Genomic DNA, 21,049 nt, shown 5'->3' on the forward strand with positions numbered 1-21,049 from the left:
GTGACTTCATCAAAAGCCCGGCCAATTTGCATTTTTATTTATTGATTTTTGTATAAATTAAGTATTATTTTCAAGTTTCGTTAGTAAATAACCATTTTTAAACTCATAATATACACTGATTACAATAATTCTCAATTTATTTTCAAATATTGGCATTGTCAAATAGCCTATTATTTTTCTAAACAATAGTTTTTTGATTTTTTAGGTTTTTTTTATATCATATCAACCAGTGTTGGGCATTAATCAAGCAATTGTTAATTATTTTATTAATTGACTAAAAAAGTAATTGCAATTAAATTAATTACAATTAAATTAATCGCAATTACACTTTTAATTGCACCTTGCAATTAAATTAATTTGATTAACGTATGTCAATTGCAACTTACAATTAAAATAATTGCAATTAACTTTTTTAGTTGTTTTATAAAACAATTAAAACTAACAATTAACTTTATACATCAAAATGTAATTAGTAAATTTTTAGGAAAATTAAGCTATAAGTATTAGACTTCAGACGAATAAAAATGTGGTCAAAGACTCTAAGTTTTAAGCTTATTTTTTCTAAATGTCTCTTTCCACAGAAAAAAAGTGTTTATTTTTATATTATATAATATAAAGTTGCATTGATAAATATTTCTTCAGCGTAGGTATAAAACAAAAACATTTCAAGTCGTCGTTTTCGCTCAAGTCTTTATATTTTACAGCAGTATTTTTAATTGTTATTTTTAATTAAAATTAACAAAACAATTAAAAATTAATTAATTGTTAATTGTTACTAATACAGTTAACAATTAAATAATTGTTAGTTGTGATTTTCCACAATTACAATTGATTAATTGTTAACTGTAGTAGTAACAATTAACAATTAATTAATTGTTAATCTTTAATTTTAATTGCAATTAAAATTTGCCCAACACTGATATCAACATAACCTCGGAATTAATTAGTGCTAAAGTAGTAGTAGTACGAATCGCTAAACAAACGGGTACCGCCAGTAGAACAATATGGAGCCAATTAATGATATTATAATTTATATTTGTCAAAAATGGAACCAGTCCGCAGTTCTTCAAGAATTTCCCAAACCGTTTTAACAGAATTGTAGTTCTTATTAAAATAAATAAATTAATTAAAGCAGTGAACGTGTAGTAAAGCTATAGTTTATTAAATTTTCTCGATGGGGTTTGTCTATTTATCTATTGTCCTAATTATTATGACGTATGACGTTTCAGTAATCAGTTTTGGTTTTTGACATAAGTCGAATTGGAATGATAGTATTTATTGTTTATAAATAAGTAATTCATTTTTCAAATTTTGCACTTATATATAAGCAGATAAAGTAAACGATAATAAAATCAACATCCAAATACATCCCTTGGAATCGAGAATGGCAGAATCCCCAAAGGATAACGAAAATCCACTCGACATCGATGGAAGTAACTTTAATTCTGAAATGTATTTAGAATGTCTTTTAAAATGTGCCACTCTTCGACAAGTGATGGATAAAGAGGCCGAGGTAGTCACTCAAAGCCAATTCTTACAATCAGAAATGCAAACTTTGGTGTACGAGAATTATAACAAATTTATATCTGCCACCGAGACAGTTCGAAAGATGCGTTCAGATTTTCAAATAATGCAAGAGGAAATGAACAAACTTAGTGAAAATATAAATAACATTACATTATTCAGTTCCAATATATCAGATAATTTAAAAGAAAGTGGGAATAATGTAAATAGATTATGTAGCACTCGTCAATTGTTAGACAAACTTCAGTTCGTATTCTTGTTACCGACGCAATTGAATAAAGCAATTCAAGAAAACCGTTATGTAGATGCAGTACAAGACTACACACATGCCCAGAGAGTCTTACAGAAATATGGCAATCAACCCTCTTTTCAGAGCATTCAAACAGAATGTTCAGAAATTATATGTGATCTCAAAAAGACACTAAGAGAGAGACTACTAACACCAGATACTTCAGCATCTGAATTAGCGGAAAGTGTGGGTCTCTTGAGACAGCTACAGGAAACTGACTCCTCTTTACAGGATATATTTTTGACATGTGCAGAGAATCGATTGGATACACATTTGAAAAGTTTGAACAACATTGTTGATAGTGCTGATATATTGGAATGGGTAGAAAAATGCAATAACACTTTATTAGCAGATTTGGGTATTGTTATATCTTGTTATCATGATCTGTTTGATGATAAGGAAATGGTCAACCTCCCTGAGTTTGCTGACAAAGTGATGACACAAGTATTTCATCTGTTCGAAGATGTTGTCAAGAGACCTGAGAACATAGGTACTGAGATATTAATAAGAGGATTAGACAAATTCTTTAGAAAATTACAAGCAATGTCTGAAATTATTTCAAGTGAATCTGTTTCCAATAAAGCTTTGGATGTTGTTATACAATGCATAAAGCATAAGGCTACCTTGCAATATGAAACCATTCAATTACAATTTAAAGAAAACTTGATGAGAGTAAGACAGTCCTTAGCAAGTAAAGGTACAGAGTCTGCCGACCTTAAAGATATTCTGAATTCCCTGCAAATTCATTTGATGCAAAAAGTCCAAGCTTCACTATTAGATTTAATGGCATTCCTACAAAACAAACTCTCTTTTGGATTAAAATCATGGTGCGGTAAGGCTGTTGCAGATGCTTGTTGGACAGTCATATCGGAAACTTTGATTAATCTATCAGAAATGGTTAAAAAAATGTCTTCCTTACAAACATCAAATAACATTCCTTTTGAATTACTTCTTATATTGGCAAAACTATGCTTAGAAATGCAAGAAAGCGGTGTAACCACATTGCATAGTCATCTTCTAAAGCTTTTGGAGGAATCAGCTCCAGGTCTGAGTATTGAGAAAAAAGATACAAACAGTGTAATGGTTCATTTATCTACTGCAGCTCAAACTGCTTTAGACTCTGAAGTTGTGTTTATAGGACAGACAGCAGCACAAATGCTAAGAGTGTCAGTCCTAGCTAGGGATTGGTTACGAGCTCCGGAACCGAGGGGTCCGAGAGCCGTATGTCGGAGGGTCGTTGAAACGCTTGCTAGTGCTGACAGTGCTGCATCACAGCTCTTTCCAACAAGCATAAAGCCATCCAGCGATTCTAGCCGTCGTACTATATGGTCTCGGGCACCCTCATCATTTTCGCCCATAAATAGAATCTTTTCGGAAAGAATTGAAGTTTTCAGCCCGGCTGGTGCCGATCGCGCCGCGCTTTCAAATGGCGCCCTGAAAGTGGCATTGAAAGCTTTAGTGGAGTGCGTGCGGTTGCGTACATTTAGTAGGCATGGTTTGCAACAACTGCAAGTTGATGTGCATTTCCTACAACAAAGGCTTTCCTGTATGGGAAATGATGAAAGACTATTGAATTCTTTACTAGAAGATGCTTTAGCTTCAGCTCAAATTAGATGTGTCGACCCACAACTGATGGAAGCAAGTATTGTAGACATTATTTGTGAAAGGGGCTAAATATATGTCACTATATTCCATATGATATGTTATTAGTTATGTAAAAGTTTAAAAACATCATCAGTATGTAATTATTTATTGTCAAAAATTACTACAAATTATATCTCTTAAACATACAAAACACAGAATATTTTAATAAAACACCTTTAACTATGAAACTTTAAAGTAAACAGCACATTTTATGACAATTGAATATAACCCATCAATGAAAATTGCATCATAATAAAAATAATGATATCATCTACATATATAAAATCTATGTTAAATGCTCTTACTCATTTTACAAGACACTACGCTTTACTTCTAACAATAACATTATTCCAATGTTAGTCACGACAGCAGATAAACATTAATAATAATTAAAATTAAAAACAGTATATATTATTACCATTACAAACAATTTTTTCATAAAATTTGGTCCTATTTTGCTAGAAAATTATGACGAAAATCCAAGACAAAATGTATATGTCGTTATGGTCGGTTTTACTATAATATAGATAAGATCTTTTATTCAACAACTTTGTATCATGAAATATCTCCCAAAATACATTTTTGAACATTATCTATTAATCGTATATTAAATATCTTCCAAATTGAGGGCTAAAATTGATCACGCTTATTATTTGGTGAAAGATCAATTTTCACTACGCCTTATTTCATTACATTTTAATATATGCTACAAAGCGTTTGGGGGAACAATCCAAAATTGGGAAGCTCTTTTATTTGCTATAGCAAATTTTCACTAAATTGTTTTCTATAAGCTCATTTGTATATCCTCAATTACCATCATTGACATCACAAATACATTAAAAATGAAACTTCCGATATGTTTATTTTTATCATGTTCCATATTTTTACCCTGCCCTTTGAAAAAATCCATGATCAGGAAATGTGTTAAGATTGTTAGCTATACAACTGTACCACAATAATAAAACCGATGTCTTGTTTTTTAGATAGTTTTCAGAATTAAAACTTGAGCGATCTGTCCTTGTTTGCTCTATTCTATTTAATTTCAAAATTGTGCCTTCAGACTAGTGTCGGAATTTTATAACTGCATTAAAATTAACAATTCGTAAAAGGAGTTACGTTACGTTTGTAGAAATTATCAGAATTGGTAATATAGTTTCGTTCTACGAAACAATAGCTCTCACTAAGCTTGCAGTTTACAACAGATCTGCGTCATAAAATTAATTAGATTATTTCCTTGGCTCGATAGATATTTCAAAATTGTACCTGTGCCTGTTAATATTTTTTTTATTAATATGTAGTATGTTTAGTTTTATTTGTTCATTATTGCAACAAGAACAAATGTACAACATTTTAAACAAATTTCGGCCATTTTTTTTTTCAATTATTTATAGACTTTTTTTGTTAGCAGTGTTAATGATTATAACAGTTCAACTAAAACTGCACTGCACATAAAAGAAATATAAAAAAGGAAATAATTCTTAATACTAACACAAATATAAATAATTACTCTTTTACATCATATATCTATATCTATAATAGAACAAATTGACAAAATATATACCTATATATGATTCTTAATTTCGCAAATTTACATATAGACAAGACCAACGCTCCAAACTGCGATAAAAATATTTGTCATTTGGTGTATCTTAAACATGCCGAAATAGGAAAAATATATCTATTAAACAATGGTCCGTCTGTTACATCATTGTGAGCGCTTGTGATGCGTGATTTTATCTACATACTAGCGACCCCTATTCTTATTCTAGTTTCTCATACAATATCCAGAAATCCTACTCAGTCAATAACTTCCGTCTCATACAGATATCGGTTACTTTTTCGATTTCTCCATAAGTTTCCTCATTTTCTCCGGTACAGGCACTCCTCTGTGTGCGGAACTTCTGAGCTTTTTGCCGCTGGGTTCGCTTTTTATTGCCTTAACAACATCGTTCGTAACTTTTGCTTCACTATTATTAACACTAGACTTTCTGGTTCCTACTCCTAAGTTTTGGGTCGTATTCGAGTTGGTAACATCACTTCTGAGCTTTTTTGATTGCACAATCGTTTTAGTTTTATTTGTCCGTGATTTATTAGGCGTTTGTGTTTCGACCTCGGGCGGAGGCGAGCGCCGGCGACGGATCCGCGGCGGCGTGTGCGCCAGGGTCGTGTGTCGCGACAGCAGCGCCGCGCTGCTAAACAACTGCCCGCAGTCGCATCTATGTTCTATTTCTGTTGTGCCTGAATATAGGAAAAATGTAGAATTAAATAATTAAAAATAGAAAATACACAATATATAGTTATTTAATACGAGATATTTACAAACAACAACAACAGCCTGTAAATTCCCACTGGTGGGCTAAAGGCCTCCTCTCCCTTTGATGAGAAGGTTTGGAACATATTCCAACACATGTGGCATCATTTCTATGAAATTTGTCACATGCAGGTTTCCTCACGATGTTTTCCTTCACCGCTGAGCACGAGATGAATTATAAAGACAAATTAAGCACATGAATCAGCGGTGCTTGCCTGGGTTTGAACCAGCAATCATCGGTTAAGATGCACGCGTTCTAACCACTGGGCCATCTCAACTCTTTATTTACCATGTTCTTTTATTTTATTTGGTGGAGCTCGATATTTGGACATTATCTACGAATTTCTTTTTCTCGCCAACAAGACATTCATAAATAATGTATTAAATAAATAAGTGATAATAAAAATAAACATGTTAATTTAAAATCTAATACATCAGTACTTACGTTTTTTGGTTTTATTTGTGGGTGTCGCTAACTTGTGCTTTCCCATTGATTTTCGTTTCGCTATTCCACTGAGAGATTTTCTTTTAGTGCCCAAAGACTGTTTTTTGCTTTTCTTGTCTATTTCTTTGGAAGCAAGATCTTCCGGCGATTTTGTTCTTGGGAAGGAATATTTTACATCACTATCATCGGAATCCGTGTAAGGCAACTGTTCCGGTTTTGAAAGCTTTAACTTTTTCTCTACCGTTAGAGAATTGAGGGGCCTCGGTTCAACGGCCTTTGCTTTCAATCGTGGTATTTTTGGCGGATGCTGCAATGATATTCTTCTTTTAATTAAATCTTTCGAATTTGGCCTTTCGATCTGAAGGGAATTGCGTTTCTTAGCTCTTACTTTCATGAATAGTTTACCCTCCGAAGATTCATCTTCTTTGAAGTTAGGGTTCAACATGTAACGTATTTCATCATCATCGCTTGACTCCACTTTGGGTTTGGGTTCTTCAACAACTGGCAGAGATATATTAACAGTTTTATGTCTTTTTGTAACAGTTGGGGTTATCTTATCTTTCAGAGGTAACTTCTTTTTTGGTGTAGGTGTTTCTATAATTGTAATATGTTCTTTAATTTCAACTTTCTTTATTTTCACTGAGTTCTCAGTATCGTTATCCACGGAGATCACATTTTGATTAGGTTGTTCTTTAGATATTTTTTCAGGTAGTAATTCTACATCACTTAATTTTGGTTCCAACTTAAGTTTTTTCTTTTCTAATTCCATGATATTATCATTATCAGGAATTACTTTTATTTGGTCATCACCTTTCGATTCTACTTTTTGTTGTAAAGGTTCTGTATCTTTTTGAGGACTCTTAGTTATTTCGCAATGGTCGGCTTTTTCACTGTGATTATTTGGATCAATAGTATCATGAGACGTATTTTCATCTGACTTGCAGTCATCTCCATCGATATTTTCTTCTTCCTCGCTTTTCTTAGCGGCCTGCTTAGCAGCTGATTGTTTTTTCTTTCTAAGACAAATAACTGTATGTTTATTTAAAGAATGCTCATTAGGGAACACCATATAACAAAGAGAGCACTCATGTATAATATCTTTTGTTGAGAGCGAGCTCTTGACACTTTTATCATCGGATTTTTCAGAACTTGTTTCTAAATGTTGTTCTTTATGTTCCAAATAGTCTTGTAATTTTTTAAATACTTTTTTGCAAACGTCACAATAGTGAGACAGTGAAGGCTTGGTAGTTTCATTGGTACTTTGTGCATTTGTAGTACATTTTTTATTGATACCATCATGAGTTTCCCTATGTTCAACAAGATGATGTAATTTTCTAAAGGATTTATCGCATGGTTCACATCGAAAACCGGCACTAGGGTCATCGTTTTGTTTTGTTTCTGTTTGATTTTTCATAGATTTTGTAATATCATGCTGTTCAGAAGAACTTTTTCTGAGTACCCTTGTTGCTATGGGGTTAGAAGTATGAATTAGTCGATGCTGAACTAAGTGGTGCAATTTTCGAAATTCCTTTTTGCAAACTTCACAACTAAAGACAGATTTTGTGATATCACTATCGGAGTTCTTCACTTCTTCTTTGTGTTCTTTTTTGTGCTGAATTTTATGGTTGACTAAATATGATAACTGCCTGAATGTTTTTCCACAATATTCACAAATTAGATTGTTAGTATTATGATGATGTTTACTTTTAATGATATTTTTCTTTAACTCTGTACCTTTCAGTTTTTGCTTTTTTTCCGGTTTCTCTTTTATAGGGGTGTCCTCTATTACAATGACATCGTCATTGTCATTCATAGATTGAGCGTAATGACGACCCTTACGGCTTCTAATTTTCTCTTCTTCGTCGTCGTCATCAGTGAAGTCTGATCTACTTTCGCATGATTTTCTGTCAGATGAGTGTCTCAGTCTCATCGGGCTGCGTTTATCTGAATCAGATCTATTAGGTGATGGTCCTGTACAATGCTTGACATGTTTAAAGACAACATTCTCAGATCTAAATAGTTTATTACAAATAGGGCAAACAATATTTTCGTTTATTTTTCCCATTGTCCAATTTTCTTTAATGATTTCTCCGTCACTACTGTCTTCAGAATCAGTGAAATTTTTGGTAACTTTAGCATCTATCAACCGAGGCTTTTTCTGTGGACTTGGTACCTTTACCTCTATACCTTGTTCAGGTAGTGGATACTTTCTAGGTCGGCCTCTTCCTCTCTTTATTGGCGTGCTTGGAGAATTATCCGAGGATTGTACATTAATTATAGTATTTTTATTTTCGGCTTGTGTTTCAATTAATTCAGCAGCTTTGACTAAATTATCTATTGCAGATATAGTATCTGTACGACTTTTGAATGTTTCACTTTGTTTCTCGGTTTCATTTGGAGATTTCTTTACTAAATCTTGAGTTTTCTTGACTTCATCATCTATTATATTACGATTTAGCAGATAAGATTTCTTTGGCACAAGGTTTTTTGTGGTTTTATCAGTTTTATCTTCTAACTTACGTTTTTTCTTCGGCGACACTTCAATGCCTAGATCATCTGGTTCAATTAATTCTAATTCAGGTTCGTTTACTGGTGTCAAGACTTGTTTTCTTTGATGTTTGATTTTAGACTTTGTTTCATCTTGTGGCTTACTGTCATTGAGAGTTTCTAGGGTGTCTGAATCTAAAGACTCTGAAGCACTGTGTGCATCAGATGATTCCGGTGTTTGTTTTTTAGGCGGTGATAATTCCTGACCCTGGACATTTAATTGTGTTGGTGTAAACTCCACATTTGATTCCATATAAACTACTTTTACTGGTTTGTCTTCAATTATTGAAATTGGACACTCCAAATTTCGCTTCGCGGTCAAAACAGATTGATATGCAATTTGCACTTTAGATTGATAATTTTTGTTAAATGTATCTTCTTCATTAGCCAACTTTATGGAAGTTGGAATTTTACTCAACTGGTTATTTTGTCTCATTGCAATATTATGTTGTTTGATAGTAGACTTTGCTTTGGATTCAGCGAGCATTAATTCATTTCGAGATAACTTTTTGACCGGAGGTTCCTTCTCTACTACGGTTTGGATAACATTATGTGGCTCTTTACCATCAAAACTCATAGTTATACAATTTTCATAAGTAAAAGAATTTCTTCTTGCAAATTTATCAAAATCTTTTTCTGTTATTATTGCTTCTTTTCGGATTTCATTTGGTGTTTTCTCTTTACTGGACAATAAAGACACTAAATTCTTTTTATTAACATCTATGTCTCCTGTTATTGGCTCATGCTCTATTATTTCTTCATCGGAAAGTTCATCAGGTTCTTTTTCTTTTACATCATTATGTTGATCTTTATTTTTAAAGGATGTAAGTTTAGATATTTTACTATTTTTGTCAATTTGTGTGTTTTCAGGAATAGTATTAATTTTAATGTCATTACTAATCATTTGGGGCTTCTCATGTGACGCTCGCTCTTCATACGGATTTCCATGTAATTCGTTCATCTTCATTTCAATTTCATCTAATGAGACTGTATTGGAATTTATATTTTTATCACTATTTTCTGTTTTTTCACCAGCATTTTCTACGGTACCTTTTGTACAAACTGCTCTGTTAATAATACCTTCGATTGTTTTATCAATTAGGTCCTGGTTATTGATTTCTTTTCGCTGTATGGGTATTTTAGTTGCAATAGAATCTATGTTCTCTTCCTCTTTACTTGGTCTCTTACTCACCGTAGGTTTTTCTTTTACAAAAGAAGGTTGAATTTTTACAGAAGTAACTTTTGTTTCCAATTTAGTTGTATGTTGGTTAGCATTACTTTTGTTTACAAAAGCCGCAGTTTCAGGTTTTGTATTAAGTTTAGACTTAAGTCCAAAATCTCCCACTTTTATAGATCCAGTAGCAGATTGTCTTTGGCTATCAATTTTCTTCAAGACATCCCTTCTATTTAAATCATTAGGTTGTTTCAATTGCTTTGTATTAGAATTATTAGTAGGTATTTTGGTTTCTTTTATTTTATTCAAAAACTCTTGTCTATTTGCAGAAGTCCATTTTCCAAATGGAACTGCACTATTATTATTGTTAATTGGTTTTGAAGCTACAACTACTTTTGATTTTGTTGTATCATCTTTTATTTCTATTTTATTTTTGTCTGTATTACTTTTTGGACATGTTAATTTATTTATATTCATTGTGACATTTGCCAATTTTGGTTTTTTAGAATTGTCAGCATCAATTCTTACTTTGTCACAATTACTTGTGATAGGCTGAGAAACAGTATCTTTCAAATGAACAATATCAGGGTTTGGTTTTTGTAATGAATTTAAAGATTTATCATTATTTCCTTTTTTTGCATCAATTGTTTTACAATCTTTTGCTATTTCTGTTTCAGATTTACCTTCTTTTTTACAATCTTCCGAATTTAATTTATTTTTATCGTCGGTTGGTTTATTTACAGTTGTTGTAACATTTGAATAATTATTTTTTTCCTCTGGACAAATATTAATGGGTTTGTCATCTGAACTCTTATGAACATCCAATTGTACTTTAGGAATTATGGGTTCGTTTTGTTTTATTGTATTTAAAGTCGCCTTATCATATATATTTTCAGTAACATCTTTTTTACTTTCCCCTTCTTTCATTGTGTTCATTGATTCTGTCTTGGGGTGAATAGCGGTGTCGCATATTTCATTTGGATTGTTTTGAGAGATTTCTTTATGATTTTTTATTTCGCTTTCGGAAATTTTAATCTCATTTGTGATCTTTGTTTCTGGAACAGGTTTTAAGTCACTGCTTTTGATTTCATTATTAGGTACTGAAACTGCATGAATATTCGAGCTGACAGTTTCTGTTGCTATTATGGTCTCTTCTTTTTTATCTTTAGAATCTAGAGCACTTTCACTAATTAATGGCTTTTCATTTAATTCTTTTTCAACATGATTAACTCCAGAAACGGTTTGCACTTCAATTTTATCATTGGTGATATTGTTAATGATTTTATCTGTATCAGTTTTAGTATCTTTAATAATTACTTCATTTATTTTTGAATCACTTGATGTCTCTTTATCCTTTTCACTGTTAGGTTCGTTAGAAAGCGGAAGGTTAGTCTCACTATGAGACTTCACATTGTCATTTTGAATAGTATCATTTATTTTCTTTTCCTCATTAGATAATTCAGTTGCTGTTGAGGGTGTTTTTTCTTCAAATTGTTTTACTTTTTCTTCATTCACAATTGTTATTGAGGATTCCGAATTGTCTCCCACTGTTTTAATAGCTGTATCATTTGTTTCAAGTGCACTTTCACCTTTAGATGGTTCACAACTATCAATGGTATCTGATGTTTTTAAATCTGATTCATTCTGAAGTTGTTTTTGACAGTTATCTTCTGCAGGAATTAATGACACTCCATCTTCACTCTCTTCATTTTCTTGATTATAATTAATAGCATCTGGTGTTTTGGCAACTTCATTAATATCTTTATTTTTTGGAGGAGTTTCTAAAAGTTTTTGTCTACAGCTATCTGTATGTACTTCAATAGTCTTTTTGATATTATCTGAATGTCTACTGGGCTGCAATTGTTGATCAACCATTGTTTTTGTTAAGGGTATACCTTCTTTATTTGGTGTTGAATGATAAGTCATAGGAGTATATGTACCTATAAGTGGAGATTTACGAGATTCATTAAATTTCATCATTTTCCCATTTAAATTTACTTCTGTTTTTACTTCTGAATGTAATTCAACATTGGATTCTAAACTCAAATCATTATTAACATTAATTTCCTTTTTTGGTGTTTTAGGTATTTTATCAACAACTTTATTACCTAAAGGCTCATTTATCACTTTACTTATATCCTTTATAGGCACATGAGAAGTGTTTCCAGGAGGATTTCCATCTTTTGTAGGCTGAAAATATTAAAATAACATTTCATTAATTATGATTAAAGGAGGTTATTAATTTGAAAAAAAATGACATTTTAAGTCTATAACTTACCACTTCTTTTGGTATTTCCACCTCTATCTCTTCATATACTTCTAAATTCCCTTCAGCATTCTCCCTGTAATTAACATTTAAAAAAACCATTATATTTAGAAACATAAATATTTAATAAACTGTAATTGTATTGTTATCACAAGTAATATTTTAAATGTTTAATGTCTAAATAAGCATATTCAATATATTGGGTCTATTGAAAAGTAATGGTAGCTAAAATTGACCTGAAATTTATTAGAGGTAAGTATGTAGTAATAAAAGTATTAGAAATAAATGTATATATATACAAATTTATAGTACAAACTATTACTACTACAAAAGAACAGAATCAAAAAATCTACGACTCCTTTGTAAGTTTGATTCCTGAAAATATATACAAGATTACAATAATAACTAACCAATACTAATACAATAGATGAAGTGATGGAGAAATAATTTATTTAATTATTATCACCAATTTATTTTATTTTAAAGATTAAGTTTAGAAATATCGGACAAAAATTTGTTTTTAAAAGAGGAAGTTAATAAATTACAAATTCAAATGTATTCTTATGTATATAATGTATTCAAATTAGGACTATATGATAGTATTGCTAAACTTACCGAACTTTTAAAAACTTAAAACTCGGCTGTTGTTGATCATCATCAATGATCTGTACAGCTGCTAGTTCCTCTTGACCAGCTTTTCTATATAAATATAATCCATTACCAATATCAATAGCATCAACATTCTTCCCATCAATTTGTAGCACCACTTCGGTATCCTTACTCGGTATAGTCTCGGTATCTTCTAAAGCTTCCAAGTTCTCAATTTTGTCTATTGCAGGCTCAGTACTCTCATTAATTTTTAATTCAACATTACCTTTTTCGTCATCCACCATCACATTATCATCTATCACAAGTTCATCGCCATCATAAGAGTTATCATTATCATCAAAAATATTAACACCTCCGGAGAGAATATTGGCGGCCTCTATTTGCTTACCAATTTTATAACTATCTAAATCACTCTTTTTCGGAATCGGTGATAGATTCGATATCAAATCCGCATCGGAGGTAATAGTCCGGTCTGGGTCGGCGGTGGTAGTCGTGAGCGAATCTTTCGAAGGCGAAATGCTAAATGTTGAATCGACTTCAGATAGCGAAAAATATTTTGAAGAACTCTCATTTGCCGTCATATATGCCTCGCTTGGCGGGGAAGTAGTATCCAGCGTTAAGTCTCGCGAGCTTCCCGCCTCGCCCCGTATCTGATTTAATCTATCCATTTTCACAATTCATCTGTTTTGACAACAAAAGTAACAATTGCACGAGATGTATGGACGCGCTAAATTATATTGTATCAGTTATACCACAACTAAAGAAAACATTTGAAGGTTGGCCAATTAGCACTTAGGTCAATAGCAGTGAATTACAAGTGAAACTTTTTAGTGGAACAAACGATAATGAAACTGTGACACTTTTAACAAACATGAACGAATCAGTTTAACAGGAGTTAAAAAAAATATTTCAATAACTTGTTACTTGATTGTCAATATATATATTCATTAGTTTTCTTTATGTAAAGTATTGTAATATTATTTTTGCCTTAATTTTCTTAACAACACAACACATCAAATATTAAAGATGGACGTCGCGAAAAATAGATAACGATGTTGCCATATTTTCAATGCAGATTTTTTTTTAAGATATGTGATTTTGGTAGGAATAAAAAAATCTTAAATTAAAATGTAATACTATAGATTCAATATTTTCAAATAATTAAAATTTGTAGAGAAACATGACTAATTATGATTAATTAATAAATTATAATAAAGTATATTTAGTGGTCATTGATTACATTTTAATTCGCAGTATTTAAATAAACCTAAATTTCTTATTTTGCAATTTGCAATATTGAATCTGAGTGTACGAATAAAATTTAAATAATAATAAGTATATAATATATAATCAACTGAATTTTTTTATGTTCTGACACTGAATCTTCATTTTTTATCTATATTTTACTTTTGGTATTGCCACTTTAACGACTTTTCCTCAAAACGGACTAATCATGTTAAAACGTTTAACAATTTATGTGGGAAACAAATACATTTAAGAAAAAAAAATGTGTTTGTAAATGATAAAATAATGAAAACTGCATAACTCAAGCGTGTTATTAGAATTTAATAAAAGTACCACTTTTAAGCCGTTCTTATCTTTAGACAAATTATGTTATTTATACGAGTAACATTATTCCGTATGTCGTTGAGAATTTTAAAATATACATAAAACAATTTCGTTTTATGAATGGTCATTATATTTGTTTATAAAACTGATTTCGTTTATTTCTAAAGTGTAATCTTATAATATATTTTATAATGGCGCCAAGAGAAACACCTAAAGCTACACCAAAAGTGCAACGAACAATTATAAAAACAGTAAAGCCGAAAGCGTCCCCAGTGGCGACTATTAGGAAAGCAATATCCTCTAAGAAAACTCCAGAGAAAAGTCTTAAACGTATGTATTAAGTAAATAATATATTTTGTTATTATTTTGAATACTTAAAGTGATCTTAAAATTTTGATTGATTGCAGTAAACAACACAACTCTTCAGTCTAGAACTCGTACAAGCACAGTTCCTAAGATGTCAACCCCTAAGCCTAAAGAACAAAAACCAGCACAGATACCCAGTAGTGCGTCCAAAAGTGCGAAAAAGGCTACATGGAAACGAAGACCTAAACCAGCACATTCAGGAGTACCAGTTCCAGAAAAAATGAGAAAATTGCTTGAAAAACAGTTACAGGATTCTAAATGTACCTAAGACTAATGAAATAACATTCTTTGTTATATAAATAGCCTGTAAAATGAAATATTTTATTTTCATACATTTAGATTAAGAGACTGGCCAATTTTGACTTTTGCTTCATATTAAAGCATTTTCTAGGAAAGTAGTATGATATAATTATATAAAAAAATAATGTAACATCTTGCAACTCGCAAGAGTAATATCACCCCTGCATTTTTAAATTGATGGTTTTTATTTCTTTTTATGTGCTAAGGTTTCATTCGATATAATTCTGTTTTAATAATTTTTATTATTTGACAATATTAATTATTAGTAATTGTATTTTTTTATTAGTTTTAGTTTTTAATACTTTGTAACTTGACTTGATTGTAAATGGGACTATACTACCTTGCCTCTGAATTAAGTATGTTGTGCCATTTTATGTAATTGTAATAAATACATTATAAATTATAATTCAGTTTGATTTCAAGCTTACATTGTAATAGCGACAAGAAACCTCCAGTACCAGTTTGTTTTTATTATCTTCCTTTAGCGAGTAAATAAAACTGCTTATCCTGAACTCTAACACTAAAAGAAATTGCCTGACACGTTGTGAATAGCTATATAAAAAGCCAATTTTATGACCGGGATGTGCACTAAAATCTTGAGTATATAAATTATAAATGTATCTGTTAAAATCCCTGTACAATTTAGTATTTTTATGTCAGTTGTAGTCGGTCATATGGATATGGGGGCCCTGTGAGATATTTTTAATCTTTTTAATATTTATTACATGTCTATAATCAATACGAAGGTCCATAAAATCTAATTAATTTTAAGATGATAATTTGCATTCAATTTTAAATTGACAAGTGCAGAGTTGCTATTAAGAAGTTTCTATATCATACAACAGATGGCACTACAATGCCAAATATCTAATAAATTTCGTTTCATACCTTATATGTCTTTCGACGGAAAAAATGCATATAACTGAAAATGAAATTAAATGAATTAATACGACTTATAAATAGATGGTTGTCTACAACTACGTAATGTCATAGCTATGTACGCTACTGTGATCACTGCAATTGAAAAACCGACGGAGTTGGGACCTTTATTTACCTATCTATTTTATGTACCTATCCAGTAATTGTACTCATTTAATAAGTCCTTTTATAAAGCAAAACAAACGAACGCAAGTAGTGTTATGACAATCGCTTTCCAAAAATATTTCTAAGACATAATCCCTAAGTAAGTAATAAGTTTAGGATCAGGTGACACTTACAAGGAAACTTGTAGTTCAATAAAGGGATATTTAAGTAAATATAGTAAAAGTCGACTAGGGTAAGGCCTTATCTCTCTACAAAGAGGACAAGAGCTTATTCCACTACGCTGCGCTGCTCCAAATCCGGATGACATTATATCAGAATTTCGTCCCATATTTCATTATTCACGTTGCGTCTTTTTAACCACCGAGCATTTAGCACATATTTTGAAATCAATTTTTTCGTTAAGAGCCAGTTGTAACTACCGACCTACTATATTGTATTTTGTGGTAAATTTTGTTTTTTGAATTTACTCAGAATTTTCTTAAATATGTATAAAAGTTCACCTAAAATATGATTTGCAGGTATGAAGTAAATGGGTTTTTAAAATAAAAATACTTTTGTTGTGTTAATGTATGTAATTATAATAGGTAAATGAATCAAGATTTATGTACCTACTTGAAAACGATATGTTTTGATCTATAGCAATTTTGGAAGATTTCTTTATTTAAATACGTAGGTAACATCACTACATAGTATAAAACAAAGTCGCTTTCTCTGTCCCTTTGTATGCTTAAATCTTTAACTACGCAACGGATTTTGATACGGTTTTTTTAATAGATAGAGTGATTCGAAAAGAAATTTTGTATATAATACATGGAAAATATAGTAATGAAACACTGATTATTTAAGGTTGTAATGTGATGTCTTAAATAAAGAAATACTGTAGTATATTTAGTATCAGTATTGTAACCGTGCGAAGCCGGGGCGGGTTTCTAGTAACTTATATTGTTAATTCTCCTTTAGTCGTGGATGCATTCTTTGAATTAAAGACTTTATTTTATTTTTAAAATTTAAACTGTTTTATGTACCTAGTGAGTAAAGATTTTTTGTTTAAGGCATCCACTTGTTGATCTTGTATAATCTATTTATAACGACGTAAAAATCGTTGAAGAATTTCGTTATTAACAAATAACCAATTTTGGTAAATACTTATGATTAGAAATAGTTTTTAATTCTGTTTAATAATGAAAGGAGAATACAAAATGAAACCTGTGTAAAGCGTAGGTAAAGTTAAGTAGGAACAGCTTCCCGATTCCGATTCGATTACCTTTAGTAATCGAAATCTACACTTTCTTTTTCGGTTCGAGGTGCCATTATTAGTTCACCAAGTCTCATCAAGTTTTTCCGTCTCAACCTCGGCTTACTCGGCTCATATATAAATTCACACCTGTTCTATAACTTCTAAACTATCAACATATATAAGGAAATGGTTTGAATTACGTCAATCAACCAATTAATCGCCAGCTGATTTACTTCTGAACACGAGCCCTGGGCTTCTCCCAAGGTGCGTCGAAGCTCACAGCTCTTCGTCTTCCATCGGGTTCCGTCACATTTCGTTATAAAAATGAAGAAATTATGAAACTTTTAAATTATCCGCCCCGGCTTCGCACGGGTGCAATGTTGATACTAAATATACGACAGAATTTGTTTATTTACGACATCACATTAGAAACTTCTAACAATATCAGTGTCTCTTTACCTTTACCACTATATTGTTCAGGTAATATATGCAAAAAACATTCTCTCGAATCGCTCTGTCTATAAAAAACCGCATAAAAATCCTATGCGTAATTTTAAAGATCTAAGCATAGGTACATACGGACAGACCGCTGTAAGCGATTTTGTTTTATACTATATAATGATAATGATATTTTATTTCAGTCAAAAACTAAATAGGTACATTAAATAGTATCTCTATTACGAATCGTATTTTTAGACTTGAATAAGCTTTTAATACAGCTTTGATACAATCGACAAACGGAGCCTGATTGGATAAAAAGTTATCGATACGGACAATCGGCATTCAAAGTGTTAAGGGCAGCTTCTATTATTATTTACTAATAAATGTATTATCGACTTTGATAAGAAAGTTGAATGCATGAACGATGAAATATAACTAGTAATATGTCTGAGGCTTTTTACATTGCGAATAGATGCCCGAGATCGTAACAACGTATTTGTCTTTAGCTTAAATGTATATCAGACGTGGTATTGCTGAAATACCTACTGTAACAATTTATATAAATGGCATGCGTCTTTATCTTAAATCTATACTCAAATTATAAAGTTGAAGATTTTGATTGTTCGGTTGAACGGGTATCTTTAGATTTAAATTATATTTTCAGTGTTAGATAGCCAGTTTAACGAAGAAGCGGATCAGATATAGTATCACGCTAAAACTATTACGGTATCCTACAGTATCCGTAAAAAAATATACAAAAGATGGTAAAATTATTCCTCTTTTAAAATAGAGAGTGTCCGTAAAATCATTTATGACATAATTGTTCCCTTTCAAAATTCTAAAAATGTAGGTAAGTAAAAAAGATATACAATTTGACACTAATTTATTAAATAATAAAATACAAGACAAAGGTACCTATGTCTCGTTAAATCCTAACGATATGCTAAGATCCAAGCACGCGTATAACTTTAATTTGAAAATTGTCTGGCGCCACTACGTGTTCAAAATACTAAACTAAATATGACATAGCCTTTAGAATACAATTAATTCAATATTTTTTACTACTGAATCAATTGTTTCATAAATTTAGCTTCCAATGTAAGTGCATGTGAAATAAAACGTGTAGGTAGGTTTTTTAACCAATAAAATTGAATTTTATATACTTTAAAAAATATGTTAATATACCTTATCGCTTTTTCCTTGTATTAATATAAAATATACAGAAGGAAAGATCGGGGGATTTTCTCTCAAACTTTGGCAATTGCTTTTTATTTATATATTATTTTTTTTTCATTAGAACAACTAACTGTAGTTACAATATCACATAAAAAAAAATACATTTCTAAATTATCTGGCCAAAGTTCTACTAGTTACAGATAGTCTCACCATGTATTATCATATTACACATTGTAATTATTGAAAATATAAATTAAACATAAGCCTAGTAATTAAAAATAAGAAGTATAGTATAATACATTTTTTAAAGTAAGAGAAATACGGACAAAATGACAAAACTGGAGAGTTTCAGATACATCTCCGGGGCTGTATCATGTAAAGGGAACCATATTTAAAATCCTGTGGGATTTTGAGCGCCATTGTCACTGTCGCATCACAGAAATCAGTTCGAAACGTGTTTCGCGCCTTGGAAAGTATATTTTAAAGATTGTTTTTCGCCTATTTTCTAGTAAGTTATTTGTTGTTTTTTGTGATTATTTCTATTAAAATCGATGAATTATTCCAGTGCTTTGTGATTTCGATTATCTTTATTGCAATCATTAGTTGTTTCATGGAAGAATGATGTTTTATTCGTTTTTGTTTAGCTTTTGACAAAATGACATACATATACAATGGACAAAATGACATACCATGTCATATTGTTCATTCAACAACTTCGTTGGGTCGGCATTAGAAATTCGCATCCCGAATTTGATGATAGTAGGGGTTGTTTCTTAAAGGGTTTGTTCCCCTCTCTCGAAATTTACCACTCCCAACCCGCGGAAACCCATAGTTTTTTTTTAATGTGCGTTTAAAGTTACGTGTAACTTTTTGTTTTGGATCGATATTTTACATTATAATTAACATTAAATCATTATTTTTATGTTTGTTATCTTTTTTCTGTATTATATTTTAACAAATACTATATTAATTTATAGTAAAAATAAACGTGTAAAAATTTAATTTAGTTTTGTAGTGTAGTGATTCTTTTGTAAAGAGAATAATAATCACCCAGAAGATTTTAGGAACATGATAATAGAATACAATATAACATAAAATATAAAAAAGATCCATTTATCGCATTATTAAATGTAGTCAAGTATATATACAGATAAATGGTTCTTATAATTTTCTAAAATATACCTATTGTTGTTTCTATTTTTCACCCAAGATTAACAGCTGTGAGGGGTACAGGAGTGGCGAAGCCACTCCGGCAACAAAAATAGTAGATAGTTATAGTAGCTAAGGATAGGTTAGGTTAGGTTAGATTTTATGACCAAACGCTGCGCAAGCCGAGCGAGCGAAGCGAGCGTGCCGCGGCAGCGGCCGGCGCAGCGCCAGAAATCACATTAAATACCAATAATTGGAATTTTATATCTCTCCCCTTCCAAAATTTAACTAACAGTACGATCTTGAAGATTTTAGTATTGAAATTTAAAAATTGAAAAAAAAAACTAATGATTTCCGCGCGGGGGGAGTGGTGGTGTAGGTACTACACCACCCCCCCCTTACCCCCACCCCTTCCCCAACCTTAAATTCGGGATGCGAATTTCTAATGCAATCCCACTTCGTTTTCTTTCCGAAATTGTACATGAGTTAGTAGAACACATAAAGTTTCTAGAAACACGACTTTTTGGTTTGACGCTTATATCATTCCAAGAGCTTGCCTCCGAACTAGCCGAAAAAAATGCTGTCGATTACCGTTTCAACAAGGACATGAAACGTGTAGGGCAAGAATGACTTAAAGGCTCTCTGGGAAGGTATAGAAAGCTGGTAACGATGTATTTCTTGTTTCCTTTGGGCTCAAGCGTCATGTGCTGATGTCCCAAACGATTTATTTGTGAACTGTGTTCTTAAGAATTAGTATGTCATTTTGTCGTATCGATAGCATGGTTTTTGTGACTAGTTACATTTTTCTTAATATACTTTTTATTACAGTTCCTACTTAATTAAAAGACTGTTTTACTGATAGTCAATAAAATAAAGATAACCAAAAACGATTGAGACTGATTATAGTACTATATAATCATAATAAATAATGTGATTAAAAAACATAACACTATGTCAT

The 21,049-nt window shown here is 31.3% G+C and overlaps 3 protein-coding genes across 3 annotated transcripts; 2 read left to right on the top strand and 1 right to left on the bottom strand.

The window, feature by feature from the left end:
* Positions 1 to 1,238: 1,238 nt before the first annotated feature.
* Positions 1,239 to 4,233, top strand: LOC124532281 (vacuolar protein sorting-associated protein 51 homolog). Its single transcript, XM_047107101.1, has one exon. It carries the CDS (start codon positions 1,385 to 1,387, stop codon positions 3,485 to 3,487), a length of 2,103 nt encoding a protein of 700 aa, XP_046963057.1. The 5' UTR covers positions 1,239 to 1,384; the 3' UTR covers positions 3,488 to 4,233.
* Positions 4,234 to 4,735: 502 nt separating this feature from the next.
* LOC124532280 (titin-like) lies at positions 4,736 to 13,854 on the bottom strand. The gene is made up of 4 exons (XM_047107100.1): positions 12,816 to 13,854; positions 12,213 to 12,276; positions 6,214 to 12,124; positions 4,736 to 5,695 (listed from the first exon to the last, which is right to left on the bottom strand). The coding sequence occupies exons 1-4, from the start codon at positions 13,475 to 13,477 to the stop codon at positions 5,289 to 5,291; spliced, it is 7,044 nt and encodes a 2,347-aa protein (XP_046963056.1). The 5' UTR covers positions 13,478 to 13,854; the 3' UTR covers positions 4,736 to 5,288.
* A 609-nt stretch (positions 13,855 to 14,463) lies between these two features.
* Positions 14,464 to 15,012, top strand: LOC124532430 (titin-like). Its single transcript, XM_047107334.1, has 2 exons — positions 14,464 to 14,708; positions 14,786 to 15,012. Exons 1-2 carry the CDS (start codon positions 14,570 to 14,572, stop codon positions 15,010 to 15,012), a joined length of 366 nt encoding a protein of 121 aa, XP_046963290.1. The 5' UTR covers positions 14,464 to 14,569.
* Positions 15,013 to 21,049: the final 6,037 nt, after the last annotated feature.

Source organism: Vanessa cardui, chromosome 9 (assembly GCF_905220365.1).
Source record: "Vanessa cardui chromosome 9, ilVanCard2.1, whole genome shotgun sequence".
NCBI classification, from domain to species: domain Eukaryota; kingdom Metazoa; phylum Arthropoda; class Insecta; order Lepidoptera; family Nymphalidae; genus Vanessa; species Vanessa cardui.

Coding starts and splice junctions, on each gene's coding strand:
- LOC124532430 (XM_047107334.1), top strand. CDS start 14,570: ATGGCGCCAAGAGAAACACCTAAAGCTACACCAAAAGTGCAACGAACA. Junction 14,709..14,785: donor TCCAGAGAAAAGTCTTAAAC/GTATGTATTAAG, acceptor GATTGATTGCAG/TAAACAACACAACTCTTCAG.
- LOC124532280 (XM_047107100.1), bottom strand. CDS start 13,477: ATGGATAGATTAAATCAGATACGGGGCGAGGCGGGAAGCTCGCGAGAC. Junction 12,277..12,815: donor TTTAAGTTTTTAAAAGTTCG/GTAAGTTTAGCA, acceptor TGTTAATTACAG/GGAGAATGCTGAAGGGAATT. Junction 12,125..12,212: donor TGGAAATACCAAAAGAAGTG/GTAAGTTATAGA, acceptor TAATATTTTCAG/CCTACAAAAGATGGAAATCC.
- LOC124532281 (XM_047107101.1), top strand. CDS start 1,385: ATGGCAGAATCCCCAAAGGATAACGAAAATCCACTCGACATCGATGGA.